The sequence below is a fragment of the Nasonia vitripennis genome, chromosome 3, assembly GCF_009193385.2.
Source record: "Nasonia vitripennis strain AsymCx chromosome 3, Nvit_psr_1.1, whole genome shotgun sequence".
NCBI lineage: Eukaryota > Metazoa > Arthropoda > Insecta > Hymenoptera > Pteromalidae > Nasonia > Nasonia vitripennis.
The window spans coordinates 12,463,991-12,478,400 of NC_045759.1; the positions used below are offsets into that span (position 1 = coordinate 12,463,991).

Genomic DNA, 14,410 nt, shown 5'->3' on the forward strand with positions numbered 1-14,410 from the left:
TGCAGAGGTAAGTAAAAAAGCGCCAGGTAAAGTCGCGGATACACAAGTGCGGGGAAAGTTCGAGTTCGTGCATTTTACGAAACAATTTTAATGGGAAAATAGACGTGTTTAAATACACTTATTTTTTTAGGGAGTTTAATATATCATAGTTTAATAAGAAATTAATAAGTAAGCTTACACAAATCAGTTCTCGGATGTCAGCATATTTTTCACTATTATGTATAAAATGTGAATAAATTATTAATAGTGCGACGATTAAAATTGACGTTCACTTCTCCTTCAAAAAACACAAGTAAAAATATTTATCATTTATACCTCAAAGAAATTGGTGTTTCTGGCCAAGAATCGTAATAGATTTCTTGACGCAGATTTCTTGACGCAAATTAGCTTGACTCTTGGAAATCACAATTACTATGGTGAACCAAGTCCTATCTTTTAAAAATAGTAAAAAATAATGCAAGCGTTGCTTGCTCAAATTTAGAATACAATTATAGCTTCTGTACACTCTCAATCGTCCTAGTGTTGCCTCATTTTTATTTTCCTTGTTAGTAACACCTTTATATCCTCATATCAATCTTTCATACATTCATAAGACGATGAACCCTGGTTGAAAGTCTCTACGCGAAACAATTGAAACCCCAAGGTTGTTAATGATATTTTAGTACATAGTGAGATTTAATTAGTTTAAGCTTTTATGATTAGAAATCGTCGCAAATTTACATCGAATTTCCAACTGTCTTTCAAGTGACATTTCAGTCAGGGTATACAAACACTACACCTACAGACATATGAGCTATGAGCAATCGCTTAATTCTTCTTGCCGCCATGCGCAGAGGTGATTGTGTAGTGTGAGTCTTGTTTCAGAGGATAATACACATGCGATTGTTAAGTATTATCATTCAGACGAAGCTAGGATCATCATCGCCCCAACAGTATACAAAGGCGTGTTCCTTATCATCAGTATATGTAATATGCGACGCGCTTACACTAAACGCAAGCTTTGTCAAAGTACATCGAACCATTGCGGCATCTTCATCATCTTAATCATATTCTTCGTCGTCAGTCGATCGATCACAAACTCAGGAGCCTTTGCGAAATTGCTAGGAACTGTTGAGGTGTAAAGGTATGACGAACTTAGGTCCGAAAGGTGACCTGTAGGTGATACCCACATCGCAAAAAACTTTGCTGGGCAGGGCCAAGTTGCACAGATACAGTCTGCCATTCTCAGCACAATGCGAAAGAGGCAGACCCGAAACCAAGCTGTACTTGCTGATAATGCCTGGAGTGCCGCTAGACGGAGGCTCGATTGCAAGTATTGAGGCTCGATTGCCATTAGCCCATTTGGCTACTGGTGTCACATCTCTAGGCGACTTCTCCTCGTATAGAGCGACGATTATAAGGTCAGCTACGGGTGGAAGCTTCTTAACCTCTGTCTCGACCTTATGACCCGTGAGCTTGTAGAGAGATAGTTCCTGCAGCAAAGAAATGTCGTCTGAACTTTCGACGTATACGACCGTTTTGACACCGTGGCTGGAAAGCTGTCGGACACAGTTGATGCCTGCCGCACCAGATCTGTGCGGGCCGCAAAGCGCTACAACCGTCGGCCTTTGGTGCGCATTATTCGGGTTCAGACGATGAGCGCCGCCTAGTAGTTGTAAGATTATTTCTGTACCTGCTCGACCAAGTAATTCAACCTGCGAAGACAATAACGATCAGAACTTGAATATATTTTGAAATAAAATGAATAATTTATATTAGATAGATATAATAGAAGATTCACACGGACCCTACGTTCCCAACTAATTCCGAGCCGATCCGCAGCACCGATCAACTGCCGTTGCAGATCCAATGTTATACTGGGAATTACCAAACCATCATCCGTGACATATTCCTTGGAACCTCCACCTGGTACAGCAATTTGCCTTAGAGCAGTAGGTTCTGATTCAATCACGTTTTCGTCATGCCTGTATCTGGCTTTGTTGCCGCTTCTATTCTGGGATTGTTGTACCACTTCTGGTTTTTTAGAATTGATTTCTTGCCAAACAGCCTAAAATTTTATTTATTTTATTTTCCAGATAGACTTGCATACAGCACGTGCTATGTGTTTAATTTATAGTAACAATAGCTACCTCTTTGTTGAACAGAGCTAAATTCTTTTCAAAGTCAAATTCTTGATGTAAAGACTGATCGATAGGTGTGCCAAAAGCTTGCTCATCTCTTTCACTCATCTTTTTTCTAGATGTCCTAGATGTTCCTATATGAAAATGTTCAAGACATCTAAGTTATAATAAAACGCAAAAGGATTGTACAAACTCATGCACTTCTTAACTTGAAAAATATGAATCTCGTACCTGGACCAGCTTTTCCATTTGTATTGGGTAATTCAGCATAAGGCTGGACCTCGGATGGTGCTTTCTTTACATTAGGCATAACTTGAGCAGGTTGGGGTTGTACAATTGGTACAGAGCATTCTGAAACTGATCTACCTGCTCTTTTGGCAATCGGCTTTTTAACAGTAACCTTACTCTGTGCTTGTACATCTTTTTGAGCTGTACTTGGATCTTCTACTGATACAATGTCTACATTCAATATGTCTTTTGCTCTGAAAATATCATATTGTATACATAGAGTTTATAACTGCACTCAATGCAGCAGTGTTTTTGTTTTAACAAAAAACAAATAGCAGAGGCGTACCTTAGCGTTACATGTGAAGAACTATGAGGAACACCATTACAGAAAGCCTTGGCGAGAGTCACACTCTGGCCATTCAAGGCAACAATCTGTCCTTGATAGCTACCTAAATCATCAACGCACTTTATGGACACAGTGCAGCCCAAAAATTGCTCCGACATCGTGAATCGCACTGGAAAGAGCAAGGAAATAAGCTTTAAGAATGACTATATGATATTCCAGCTGAAATAAGAAACAACGTCTGTATAAGATTATTTAGATGTAGTCATTGAAAGAAACTTTATGTGGCAAGAGCAAGAGTATAAGAATACAAGACAAACTCCAAGATAAAATAGAAAAGATGCAGAACAATGAAAACGACAAATACAAACGTTCAGCCCTTTGGAATATCGAGCACAATTACGTTTCTAAAATGAGGAAAGCGATGCTCCAAGTGATCCTTTGATACGCCTATAACTGTTGACCTCCGCGACGGAGTAGTCCGTTGTCGCCGGTAATCGCTCCTCGTCGAGATCTATAACCCAACGGTTCGACGCGATGTAAGTATTGTATGTATGTACCTGAAGGTGAGAGAGAAAACGCTGAGAGCAACAACAGGTTATAGGACAGGCGCAAATGCAAACAGATGTATCCGCCTATATACTTACGTGCGCATAGAGTGGTGTTATAGTTATACTTGTGCAGTGCAGCTTCGCGTATTTTCGATACAATATACCTATAGGAGGCATGAGGCCGTGTCTACACTCTACAGTTGACTTTCGGCGCGAGCGAGCAGATGAGATCTCTTGATATTGCGAGAAAACATGAATTATTTATACCGTATATTACTTGTATAACGGTTATTTGCGATTATACTCGCTCGATTAGCTACAGATCAGGGAAGTTGGCGAGAAAAAAAATCGAAAAGTATTTTGATTTTGATAATCTAACCTATAATTAAATTTATTCGTACATACTTATGAATAATAAACTTATCTCACTTGTACTTATAAATAAATAAATAAATTTAAAAAACGATGAGATATGATGACGGCTAAAAGCCAATACCTATATATATATCTCATCAGTAGATCATGAATATGCTTGAAGGGCGGGAAATTCAAAAGTGAAAATTGAGTAATGTAAAGAAAAATCGTAAAATTTCTTAAAACATTTGTAATGTAGTGATGACACACAAAATCCCGTTTTCATTTAGAAGAAATATAAATATTACGTAACTTGCTTATAATATGCAAACATATGCAGCGAGGTAATATATATATATGAGCCAAGCTGCTGATATAAGTACGCTCGTGCAAAAATGGGGGTAAAGGGATTCCACCCTCGTGAGGACTTTACTGCTTTAGTACCGCTTTACCGCACTAGTATCGCGTAATCCTGAAATGACGCAAGGAAAATAGAACCGTTATTCACAAAAAAAGTTTTCTATAATCATCCGTGGCAGTTAATCTCGCTGCTAGATAACATCCGTTTTATAATATCATTTAACGAGTTTCCAGCCCTTTCGTCAAAATCAATTTTTATAACAGTTTTAAAATACCTTTATCGCATATACGCAAGTTTTACTCCGCGTGTTACAGAGCTGACTCCTACATAATTATAACATAATAAGTTTTCTTATTTATGTTATAATTAGAAAGTAATATATAATGCACATGAGCTCAAACATAAATCTTTGCGGTTTCAAGGCCGATCAAATTCGCGATTCAAAAATTATTACAAGACGATCGGAATATAAATTCTAGTGGCCCTAGGTGTACGATACGCGATGATCCTTTCACTCTCGGTCGAGGCATCTCCCATGAATTTATTGTGCTTTCGCTTCCTCGGCTATTTATAACCCAGCCGTGAGCCTATATTCACTCGCGCTCGGACCGTCGCAACTATCTGAACTATCTGCAAAAAACGGCGCCGACCCCTGCACTCTGCAGTGTGATGGCTGCGCTGATCGCACTCGAGAACGGTCGAACGTCGCACGCACGCGCAGGCGACAGGCCGCGCTATGCGTTTAAGCGTTTTTCTGCGCATGCAAATTGCAACGGCGTATATAATTAGAGATATTGATGATGAGATGAGTTTCGGTTAAACTTTGTCGCTTCGTCTTCTGATTTTGAATTAAGGATAACTTTCGGGTACTTGATGTGCGAGTAGAAAAAAAGCAGCTCGAGGTATATATAAGATCCGAGATGACTGCAGTCGATATCAGTCCCATTCCGACTGCCGCCGCAAGTCTATTCCACGACAAACATATATTCGAGATGCTGGCCTTTGGTGTAAGTACTATTATTACCTGAACACGTTTATATTCTCGTGCTCTGAACAAGCGCAACATAAACCAGCTAAATGATTGGAAATGTTATATTACTCTTAACTATCATAACCTTTGCATCAGGTACTGCTTCTCGCGGCGGCAGCCCTCGCCGCACCGGCTGAGCAAGTCGCGACGCTGCATGATCATCAGCACCAACAGCAGGTCGGCAGGAATTTCCCTCCAAGTTTTCAAGCCGCTCAAACTCACGCGCAAAGTAGTACTTATAAGCATCTCTTTTAAAAAGGCTATGACAACTTTTACGTGCGTATTTATCGACTCTATCGATTTATCGCTGCATACCAGAACCGACCGACGTCCAGCATCATCATCAGCCGCAGTCGGGTGCCAGGCATCGTCAGAACGTCCCTAACGTCGAATCTGTGGCCAGCTCCCGAAGTGCCCGAATCATCAAGCAGGACATGGAAGTGAATCCCGACGGCAGCCACTTCAACGTCTGGAGCTCGGACAACGGCATCGACGTGCAGGAGCAGAGCGTAGTCCAGCAGGTCGAGGATGTGGCCGTGCCCGTGAGCCAGGGCGAGATATCGTACGTCGACCACGAGGGCAACCAATACCACCTGACCTACGTCGCCGATCAGTTCGGCTTCCGGGCAAAGGGCGACCATTTGCCAACTCCACCGCCGCTTCCCGCCGGAATCGCCAGGGGCTTGGAGTACATCAAGGCCCACCCCTATGTCGAGCCTGAAACTGCGGACCATAAGGTGCGCATCATTCTTTCTATAATTCTTTTTTATCGCGATTCTTTTTTATCTCTCTTTCCGAAAATCGTATAACATGTTTTTCCTATATTTATCCCAACAGGCTTCGCAGAACTTCCATCAGGAAGGACGGCCAGTTGTAGTCGACAATTGAGAGGGATCCGACGAGATAGGGAAAATAAATTGCGCAAAATCACTTTGTCGATAAAGACGAGAAAACTTGTATGTACATAAGTTGTGCTGAATAAAATCAGTTTTCTTTTGCAACCAAATACATCCTTTACTTATTGCTACTCTCGTAACCGCCGATAATTCCCATTATTGAAGATTAGACATTTTGAATTTCGCGGCTTTGCGATAACTATGTTTCTAACTATATATATATACCTGTATTAACTTCCGGTAACGAAACGACATGGCGACCGCAATCCGGCCATTATCCATCAGCTGCAGCCTGCAGCGGAACAGTAGTTGCTAACCTCTCTCTCAGGTAACTTCTTATTTCCAAACACTTTTGTTTACTTCACTACATCAAATAATTCGCTACTCAATCTTTGAGATATGGTTAGTGCGGAAAACGATGAGTTCAAATTAGTTAAATACAGTAGTCGTCGGCAACGACGTAAAATTCCATCAAAATCGAACGAAAATTTAGACGTTGGTGAATGTCATTCTGTGGACGAGATTGTCACCAAGATAAAATCGGCTTTGCAAAAGTTTACAGAATCACCATTTCATCAGACACTGATTCACGAATTAGAAAAAACAGTGGACACTTTAGAAATAGATGCTATCATTGACATTGTTTGTTATGGTCTTGGAAACTTCTCCGAACACATTTGCCCAAAGTATCAGTTAGCTGCTTTATTGTCTGTTAAATCAATTTACTCCTCCAATGTTTATGTTTACGATCCACTATTCACGATCAATGAAAAAGAGAGTTTAAAGAAATTGAATCTCCATGTAATTGAGAACAATGAAGAAGGAAAAAGAACTATAAATAATCGGTCTACACTTGTTTTCATGCCTCATTGTTCAAAGCAACTCACAAATAACTTTCTGTATGCTAACTGGACTCCTTTAATACGCAATTGTATTTTATTAGGTAACAGTTGGTCGGAACTTGAATGCCACACAACTGATGCATTGCTCAAGCAAACTGCATATTATGTTCATAAACTGAAGCCGTACATTACCGAGATTAAATTAAAGAATAACTTTGAGCATCCCAATACCTTCAGTGGAACGTCATTGCACATATTTCCTAAAAAGAGCTTAGATACAGTACCTACAGATTTTTGGCAGAAAAAAGACGATTTGCTGTGTACTGAAAGCGATCCTGAATTTATAGCTGCTAAATAACACTCATAAAAGAGTTTGGAAAAATGAACAAGAATGTGGCACTTCTGCGCCAGTTGGCCAATGAAATACGCCGTACATCCTCGAAGAAGAACACAAAAGATAATTTGGTAATGCAATATATTGTAGAACAGAACCGTGCACATAAGCCAACATCAGAGGTTCTCTGCAAAGCTCGTGAAGAACTGCAAACTCTAGCTCAGAATTACTTATGTTATCTTCATTCTCTCAGAAAATATCAAGAAATAAGCAGCTTTTACGGTGGAAAGGGAGAACGAAGCGTTAAGGAAACTGCTAACCTTGTTGGATTTAAGCTTCCACATGATCCATATTAAGAATATGATACAAGTTATCAATAGTTATTTATTTATTTATTTATTAAACCAAGAACTTTTATTTTAAATAAATTATAAAATTAAAAATAAATAGTATCTTCTTTATTTCTAGTAGCTTTTATTTATTTATTTTTTGATCATTGATATAATGAAATCCTTATCTTTCATTCCTTGAATCTTAATTTTAAAGACAAATTTCATACAGCTAACAATAACGAATTCCTAAAAAAAGTTGTTATCACAGGATTTTAGAGATATCATCAGTCTAGGATTATGGATATAAATAGAAAGAATTAAAATTATTGTGAGAATTAATAATAAAAAGACAAATAAAAATTTTGAAAAGCTTTTTAAATTCTGAAGTAATCAAGATGAGCGCAAACAAAGATGATCAGGAGAAAAGCAATGAAAGCTTAAAAAGATTTTGTCAACAAATACCAAAAATTGTAAGTCAATATTTCAGATTGATTATATTTATTTTTTCTCCTTATTATGTGTTTCTATTAAAGATTTATTAAATGTTATACTAGGAACTGCATGCACATCTGAATGGGTCTTTGAGCAGGCAGACTCTCACAAAACTATACAAAACGAAACATCCAGTTGAAACTGAAAAATGTGAAATTTTCCATATTGAGAAGTGCAAATCTTTAACAGAGTAAAATTATATTTATTTTTTTTAATTTTGATAATTATTTAATTTTGTAATCTAATAACTGATATATTTTCAGAATATTTGAAGTTTTTTCATTCGCGTACTCTGTTACCACCACACCTGAAGCCATATACACTGCTACTTATGATACGATAAGAGAATTTCATGATGACAATGTTATTTATTTAGAATTGAGAAGTACGCCACGAGCAGAAAATGGAATGACAAAAAAGGAATATATACTAGCTATTTTAAGAGCTATTGAGTAAGTCAATATTTGTTCACTGTCTTTAATTTAACTATAAACAAAGGATGACACAATTTTTAATTAATAGATCCTGTAAAATGGAAGGACTGATCATAACTGTGAAGCTGTTAATATCTGTTAATCGAAAACAAGGTTTCAAAGCAGCTAAAGAAAATATTCACTTAGCAATAGAAATGAGTAAAGAGTATGAGAACATAGTTGGCATTGACTTGAGTGGAGATCCAACTAAAGGAGATGCTTTTATTGAATTACTCAGTCAAGCACGAAAAGCTGGCTTGAGGATTGCTGCCCATTGTGCTGAGGTGCCTAATTATTTAATTCATTACACATATGGTATTTGAAAAAGGTAGACGGATACTCATATATTTTGATTAAAATTTGCAGGTAGCCAATGAGGTTGAAACAATGGACATCCTAAAATTTAAGCCTGAAAGGCTTGGTCATGGTACCTGCATACACCCAAGTACAAATGGGACAGAAAAACTATACCAAGCTTTATTAGATTCTAAGATTCCTGTTGGTAAGTCACAATTCTAAATTTCGATTTTCCACAGTTTGTAAATTTATGCAAACTATCTGATTAGAGGAATTTATACTTGTTCACAGAATTATGTTTGACATCCAATGTTAAGTGTAAAACTGTGATGACTTATGACGAACACCATTTCAAATACTTGAATGATTCGAAGCATCCCATATGTATATGTGTATGTTCATAAAATTTTGATACATTGTTTAACTTTTACATCAATTCATAATTAATACTTCTGTATTTCGTTGACAGACCGACGATAAAGGTGTTTTCGATACCACATTGTCAAAAGAATTGCAATTAGCTGCCAAGTATTTCAACCTAAATAACGAAGACCTTGTAACTCTGATGAAATCTACCGTTGATTATACTTTTGCTACTGATATTGAAAAAAATAATTTGTTAGAAATAATCAATAGATTCGATACTACTCGCGGAGAAATTACTGAATAAATAATTTTCTGTGACAATTCGTCTTCATTACACTCCAAGCACAATAATGATGGGAGAAAATTGAAATAATAAATAAAATAAAGACATAAAAGTATGTTCCTTTTTATTTATGATTGTGGAGCACGTTTACATTGATTTACAGAGAAATATTAAGCTTGCTATGTTTGAGGAGATACTACAATACAGTTAAATGTCATCGGTGTTCTATGTTTATCATTTTTTTCGTCGATCGATATCATTTATATATATATACACATTCATCATTACAATATTATACGTTGTAAGTTTATGGTGCAGTTGTTACTTAGTTAAAAAATAATAATTATATATTCATTTATATATATTTATAATATATTCTAAGTAATAGCCGGCTGGCACTCGCGCACAGGATGGCTCTAACAGTTAACGAATGCCTCACGAGCTTTTTGCCGAATCACAATCGAGCGTGACAGATTAAAAAAAAATATATATATTGCGTGTCACAGTGAGCCTTAGAGAGAAGAGAAGAAAAAAACGCTTAACAAGGAACCACCTAACGTACCTTCTTCACTTTCTCTACCTTTTTCTTTCTCTCTCGGTTTATAATACTTGGATGCAAGAATCTTTTTCATATAACCTAGACCTCTTTTTGCTTACTACATTTTGCGTACTCAAGTTTCATCCGCAATACGGGATATGGTTCTTTGAAAAGAATTTTAGTGATCGGTAAATTAGGTGGGCAATGACTTTTTTAGCTGGACGAAAGAGTCTGATGGAAATCGGGGATCAAATTTTCTTCAAATAAATGTAATTTTTTTTTTTCAATGAGACCATAATATATTAAGAGTCAAACGTTTCTTTGATTTTTCCATCAAACCTTTTATTTTTAAATAATAACTTTATTAAAAACGTAGTTTTGATTAGAAAGGCCTCCCGCATTCTCGCGCGCCAACGTCGAAAAAGAAATGCTGTGATGGTAGCTTTTCATCAACTATCGCTAGTAGTCAAGTTTAGGCAAAATGATTTCTTATTATAAATGACATGATAATATCTTTAATAGTTAGATCGTAGTAAGAATTAATTTCTAGAGTAATATTTGTCTTATGTAACAGTCTTTTTTGGCTAATCTTCGAACTATGAACAATAAAAATTTGCCTTTCCCGTTTAGCTGCTCCCATCTTTATAGACCTGCATCTTTCATTTTCTTCCTGTATACCTCGTTCTTTCTTTCTAACAAACGAAAAAAGAAAGAACCACAAAATCGACGTTTTTTCATCTTTGAACATTCGCATATCCTGTATTTATCTCGCTATACTTCTAACACCTTAACTTTTACATGTTAAGTACCCTAACAGCTATGACTAAAAAACGATCGCATGTTTGCCATTTTGTTTTGTTGCATTAGATTTAAAATTGTTTACACATCTACGAATATAATTAGGTTCTTCCTGTTTACATTCATCGTTCCTACATCTGTCACATGTAGTTCGCACATTTGCTGTTTGCTTTTTCACTCTAATTTTACGCACTAGTCTGCGCAATTTTTGAGTGATTATATTACGATCAAAGTCAAATCGTAAATTCAATTGCTATATCGCCGTGTCTAACATATATTGTTATATCAATTTAACAATCTTTTTCCTAATAAAAAACTGCTTTACGTGCAATGAACGAGAATTTTAATCAGACAGTATAGGTTTAATGTAAGAACAGAATAAAAGTATGCTGATATCCTGCACTCTAATAGTTTAGCGTAAAAAATGAACAACAATCGTTATCTTGAAAAGTTATTTCTTTGTGGTATCAAAAATAAAAATTCCATTATTAATTGGAACAAAAATTATTGATTACAATTGATGATGGCATTATTATGTGTGTACCAAAAATTAAAAAAATAATAATTCGACTCTTTAGAGGATTTAAAATCATAATCATTGTGTAAAAACAATATTAAAAAATCAGATAATAATTTGATTGCACTGTGTCGATATGTTAACAAAAAACTTAAAAATCTTATATGTAAAATTCAATTGCTATTGAGACCACTTATTTGATTAAAATTCAAGTTCAGTAAACACAGGTTTAACGCTCGCGAATCACTCAATATATGAAACAAAGAAACAAATTAATCCTTAAAACCGCTTACTCACGCTCGCCTCTTTAAAAAATACAAACGTCTAACGATTCGCGAGATTCGTCCATGATAAAAAAGAAAATCCAATTTTTCGAGCGCGAATATATAATAATTAAAATCTCGATAATATCCATCAATAATAATAATAATAATAATAATAATAATAATAATAATAATAATAATAATAATAATAATAATTCCATTTATAATATAAAAAAATTACAACTCGATCGCCTATTCATTCATTCTCTCTTACTTTTGCACACGCGCAGGCTCACATACTCATCAGATCGTTCATTTTCTGTTTAACTAATCAATCTTGACACAATAATATGTACAAACTTAAAAGAAAAAAGAGCAAAAGAAATAAGAAAAAATGAGGGTATTTCCTCTCTTATACGACGCAAGATACCAACAAAGTTGTCTACAATATTCCGACAGGTATACTTTATACCTCGTAATTTGTTCGAATAGCCAATAGTTATCCGTTGAATTTAGCTATGAAATCTTGTGTAAAAAGAGATCATGACATTTTTCCTTTTCATTTTCAAGTATGGAAATGTCAGAAGCTAGATTAACGAAGATGACAAATTTTATTCGAACAAATTTAAAACCGTGGAACTCAGTAAGAGACAAATGAAGGTATCCAGAGGCCTTTAAGACGACACTCACAAAAAATTAATCAATAGTTTGTTGGTCATAGTAGATAAAACGAATGTACACGTATAGAAATATTAATAAAATGCTTATATAAAATCTGTAAAGGGAAGTTAAGAGTTGAAATGTATCGGCGATCTCTACTCATTTTACACGCGAGGATACTTTCTACATTATGCTTAATCTGTCGTAAAGTTACCATTATTATGCAAGGCGCATTGGATTCTCGCAAAAAAAAAACAACACAAAAATCTAAGACTTTGAGACAATAAATAAATTAGGACGTTTTGATTAGGCGATTTAAACGATTATCATTCATGTATGTATATGTATAAAAAAAAGAAAGTTCGTTTTGACTTTCGTGAGACGACTAATACTATGTGTGACGATTCCCTACTGAATAACGCTCGCTCGCATACATCGAAACGTCTCCGCAATTTGCTGTCGTCGTCCTCACTCGTATAAAAGAAACTAAGCGAAAATACGTTCATTCGATAAAATCTAAGCACTTGTTTTGTTCATACTATTGGTAAAAAAATGAAAGCGTCGTTTATCTTTCCATTTTCTCTCTTTGAATATCGAGACTTGGGCTACGGGCACACGACCTGTGTGTGTGTGTGTGTGTGGGTGTGTAATAAAAGCGAAGTAGTACGCATCACTGCACGGCCGGAGACGTCTCGAGCGAGTCGCGGAAGAAAAAGGTGAACGTAGGGGGAGGGGGAGGGGGAGGGGGAGGGGGGTGACAGCGACGAACAGTGTAGTGCGCTTCTTTGTCGAATCGAAGAAGCGCGAGGAGCGCGAAAGGGCTCGCCAAGCAGCCGAGTCGGAGAGTGCGCTCTGAAATGAGAAGGGATTCGAGAGGTGTGCGAGTGTGTCTAGGTGTGAGTGTCAGGTTCTTCGGCGAGGAGAGAAGAGGGAGGCGAGAGCGTTCACGAGACGACGTTGCGCGTCGAGGCCTTGGTCTCGTTGTTGTTGGTCGAGGCGCTGACGCTGGCCCGGCCGTCGGTCTGGGCGAAGAGGACGCCCTGGTACATGACCCCGTTGAGCTCCATGCTGACGACGAGCGAGTTGTCGCGGCCGTCCCCTGGAAAAGAGAGAGGTGAGGAAAATCGCACGGTCGAGGGCTCGAAGGAGGAAGGAAGATCGCTAGCCTACCTCGGTTTGAGATCTTGATGTGCGTGCCGGGGAGGGCGGGAAGAGCGCCAAGAGCGCTCTCCGCGGGGCCGTCCTCGTCCATGCAGAGCCTCTTGCTGGCGGAGGTGCCGCTAGTGAGCTCGAGCTCGCGCTTGATGGCGATGCTGCCGCCGGACGATGGCGGGCTCTGTCGCGCCGGCGAGGAGGAGCCCGGCGAGGACCTGCGAGAAGAAGAGAGAGGGTGGCGCGGGTTAGCGGGGGGTCGACTACTCGGAGTCGAGCGCAGTACTACGTACCTGAGGCCCAGGTCGAGCGCCTCCTTCTGGGGCTCGGGGCTGCCGGGCTGCGGCGGGGGCGAGTGCGAGCTGTTCTGCGGCGAGACGGCCGAGGGCGGGTAGCCGATGCCCGGGTGCAGGTTGTTGTTGTACATGTTCCAGAGGGTGAAGCGCGACATCTCGAGGATGGCGGCGTCGCGCGAGGGCGACCTGGCCGGGGGCGGCGAGGCGCTGCCCTGCCGGTGGATCAGCCGGTTCGGCGAGGTCCTGCGCACCCGCATCTCGTGCTGCAGCCGCTTGACGTACTCGGCCATGTGCGCCTCGAACTCGGGCGCCATGCCGGCGACGGGCGTCTGGCTGTGCTGGGGGTGGTGCGGGTGGTGCAGCAGGGGCGTGTGCGCCGCGCTGCCGTTCACCGGGTTCTGCGGGCCGACCTGGTGCTGGCCGCTCGCCGCCGCGGCCTGCTGCACGGCCGCCGAGACCAGCGAGAGCGGCGAGATCTGCTGGTGCAGCGAGGCCAGCGAGGAGGGCGCGTGCGGGCTGCGCTGGTGGTGCATCAGCTGCTGCTGGCCGGCCTCGCCGCCGCCCCCGTACGCCCCGTAGTTGCTGCGCCGGCCCTCGCGCCGGTTGCCGTCGATGGCCGCCTGCAGCTCGCCCGGGGTCGAGAGGTGCTTCTTCTCGCACTCGTACGGGTAGAGGTACTTCATGTATCTGAAACGAGAGCAGCGATTATGGCTTTTCATTCTTCCACGCGCACCGCCCGTGAAATTGTATCATCTCTAGCCGCGCGGCCAGAGGCAGAAGTGGAAAGAAGCGAGGATGAAATTGGAAATCGATGTGGCGTGCGCCGAGCCGCGGAAAAGTTGGCCGTTACGGTAATTGCGCCGCGCGCCACCGCGGGAATCGGG

General features: G+C 39.6%; 5 protein-coding genes across 11 annotated transcripts in view; 3 read left to right on the forward strand and 2 right to left on the reverse strand.

The window, feature by feature from the left end:
* Window positions 1-121: 121 nt before the first annotated feature.
* LOC100115104 (enhancer of mRNA-decapping protein 3) lies at window positions 122-4,575 on the reverse strand. Of its 5 annotated transcripts, XM_016989650.3 has the most exons (8): window positions 4,232-4,575; window positions 3,339-4,068; window positions 3,095-3,251; window positions 2,695-2,863; window positions 2,352-2,602; window positions 2,130-2,254; window positions 1,787-2,047; window positions 122-1,694 (listed from the first exon to the last, which is right to left on the reverse strand). In XM_016989650.3, exons 4-8 carry the CDS (start codon window positions 2,850-2,852, stop codon window positions 1,101-1,103), a joined length of 1,389 nt encoding a protein of 462 aa, XP_016845139.1. In that variant the 5' UTR covers window positions 2,853-2,863; window positions 3,095-3,251; window positions 3,339-4,068; window positions 4,232-4,575; the 3' UTR covers window positions 122-1,100. The 5 variants fall into 5 exon arrangements, with proteins under 5 accessions (XP_016845139.1, XP_032454056.1, XP_032454054.1 ...); XM_032598165.1 differs by lacking the exon at window positions 4,232-4,575 and having other exon boundaries at window positions 2,695-2,913; window positions 3,339-3,745; XM_032598163.1 differs by lacking the exons at window positions 3,339-4,068; window positions 4,232-4,575 and having other exon boundaries at window positions 3,095-3,327.
* Window positions 4,576-4,618: 43 nt separating this feature from the next.
* Window positions 4,619-5,993, forward strand: CPR49 (cuticular protein RR-1 family member 49). Of its 2 annotated transcripts, none has more exons than XM_008216223.4 (4): window positions 4,619-4,964; window positions 5,084-5,216; window positions 5,306-5,724; window positions 5,825-5,993. In XM_008216223.4, exons 1-4 carry the CDS (start codon window positions 4,878-4,880, stop codon window positions 5,873-5,875), a joined length of 690 nt encoding a protein of 229 aa, XP_008214445.1. In that variant the 5' UTR covers window positions 4,619-4,877; the 3' UTR covers window positions 5,876-5,993. The 2 variants fall into 2 exon arrangements, with proteins under 2 accessions (XP_008214445.1, NP_001161326.1); NM_001167854.1 differs by having other exon boundaries at window positions 4,621-4,964; window positions 5,084-5,219.
* Window positions 5,994-6,133: 140 nt separating this feature from the next.
* LOC100115242 (adenosine deaminase-like protein) lies at window positions 6,134-11,305 on the forward strand. The gene is made up of 8 exons (XM_008216234.4): window positions 6,134-6,285; window positions 7,660-7,861; window positions 7,946-8,073; window positions 8,147-8,335; window positions 8,406-8,640; window positions 8,723-8,858; window positions 8,945-9,045; window positions 9,123-11,305. Exons 2-8 carry the CDS (start codon window positions 7,787-7,789, stop codon window positions 9,321-9,323), a joined length of 1,065 nt encoding a protein of 354 aa, XP_008214456.1. The 5' UTR covers window positions 6,134-6,285; window positions 7,660-7,786; the 3' UTR covers window positions 9,324-11,305.
* LOC103317667 lies at window positions 6,137-7,520 on the forward strand. Its single transcript, XM_016989636.2, has 3 exons — window positions 6,137-6,145; window positions 6,193-6,211; window positions 6,827-7,520. Exons 1-3 carry the CDS (start codon window positions 6,137-6,139, stop codon window positions 7,081-7,083), a joined length of 285 nt encoding a protein of 94 aa, XP_016845125.1. The 3' UTR covers window positions 7,084-7,520.
* The window catches only part of LOC100115281 (protein dead ringer), an 82,968-nt gene continuing 77,967 nt past the window's right edge, over window positions 9,410-14,410 (reverse strand). For both annotated transcript variants that reach the window (XM_008216238.4, XM_016989654.3), the window contains exons 6-8: window positions 13,524-14,213; window positions 13,249-13,448; window positions 9,410-13,177 (exon numbers count right to left, since the gene is read on the reverse strand). In XM_008216238.4, coding sequence (XP_008214460.1) covers window positions 13,023-13,177; window positions 13,249-13,448; window positions 13,524-14,213 — 1,045 coding nt within the window. In that variant the 3' untranslated portion in view covers window positions 9,410-13,022. The remainder of the gene's footprint in view (window positions 13,178-13,248; window positions 13,449-13,523; window positions 14,214-14,410) is intronic.

What these genes read in the sequence shown, in the direction of transcription:
- LOC100115104 (XM_016989650.3), bottom strand. Translation starts at nt 2,852, where the DNA reads ATGTCGGAGCAATTTTTGGGCTGCACTGTGTCCATAAAGTGCGTTGAT. An exon ending in AAATGGAAAAGCTGGTCCAG is followed by an intron (nt 2,255 to 2,351) that starts GTACGAGATTCA and finishes ATTTTCATATAG; the next exon opens with GAACATCTAGGACATCTAGA. An exon ending in TAGCTCTGTTCAACAAAGAG is followed by an intron (nt 2,048 to 2,129) that starts GTAGCTATTGTT and finishes ATAAAATTTTAG; the next exon opens with GCTGTTTGGCAAGAAATCAA.
- CPR49 (XM_008216223.4), top strand. Translation starts at nt 4,878, where the DNA reads ATGACTGCAGTCGATATCAGTCCCATTCCGACTGCCGCCGCAAGTCTA. An exon ending in CGCTCAAACTCACGCGCAAA is followed by an intron (nt 5,217 to 5,305) that starts GTAGTACTTATA and finishes GCTGCATACCAG; the next exon opens with AACCGACCGACGTCCAGCAT. An exon ending in CTGAAACTGCGGACCATAAG is followed by an intron (nt 5,725 to 5,824) that starts GTGCGCATCATT and finishes TTATCCCAACAG; the next exon opens with GCTTCGCAGAACTTCCATCA.
- LOC100115242 (XM_008216234.4), top strand. Translation starts at nt 7,787, where the DNA reads ATGAGCGCAAACAAAGATGATCAGGAGAAAAGCAATGAAAGCTTAAAA. An exon ending in GTCAACAAATACCAAAAATT is followed by an intron (nt 7,862 to 7,945) that starts GTAAGTCAATAT and finishes ATGTTATACTAG; the next exon opens with GAACTGCATGCACATCTGAA. An exon ending in AAGTGCAAATCTTTAACAGA is followed by an intron (nt 8,074 to 8,146) that starts GTAAAATTATAT and finishes ATATATTTTCAG; the next exon opens with AATATTTGAAGTTTTTTCAT.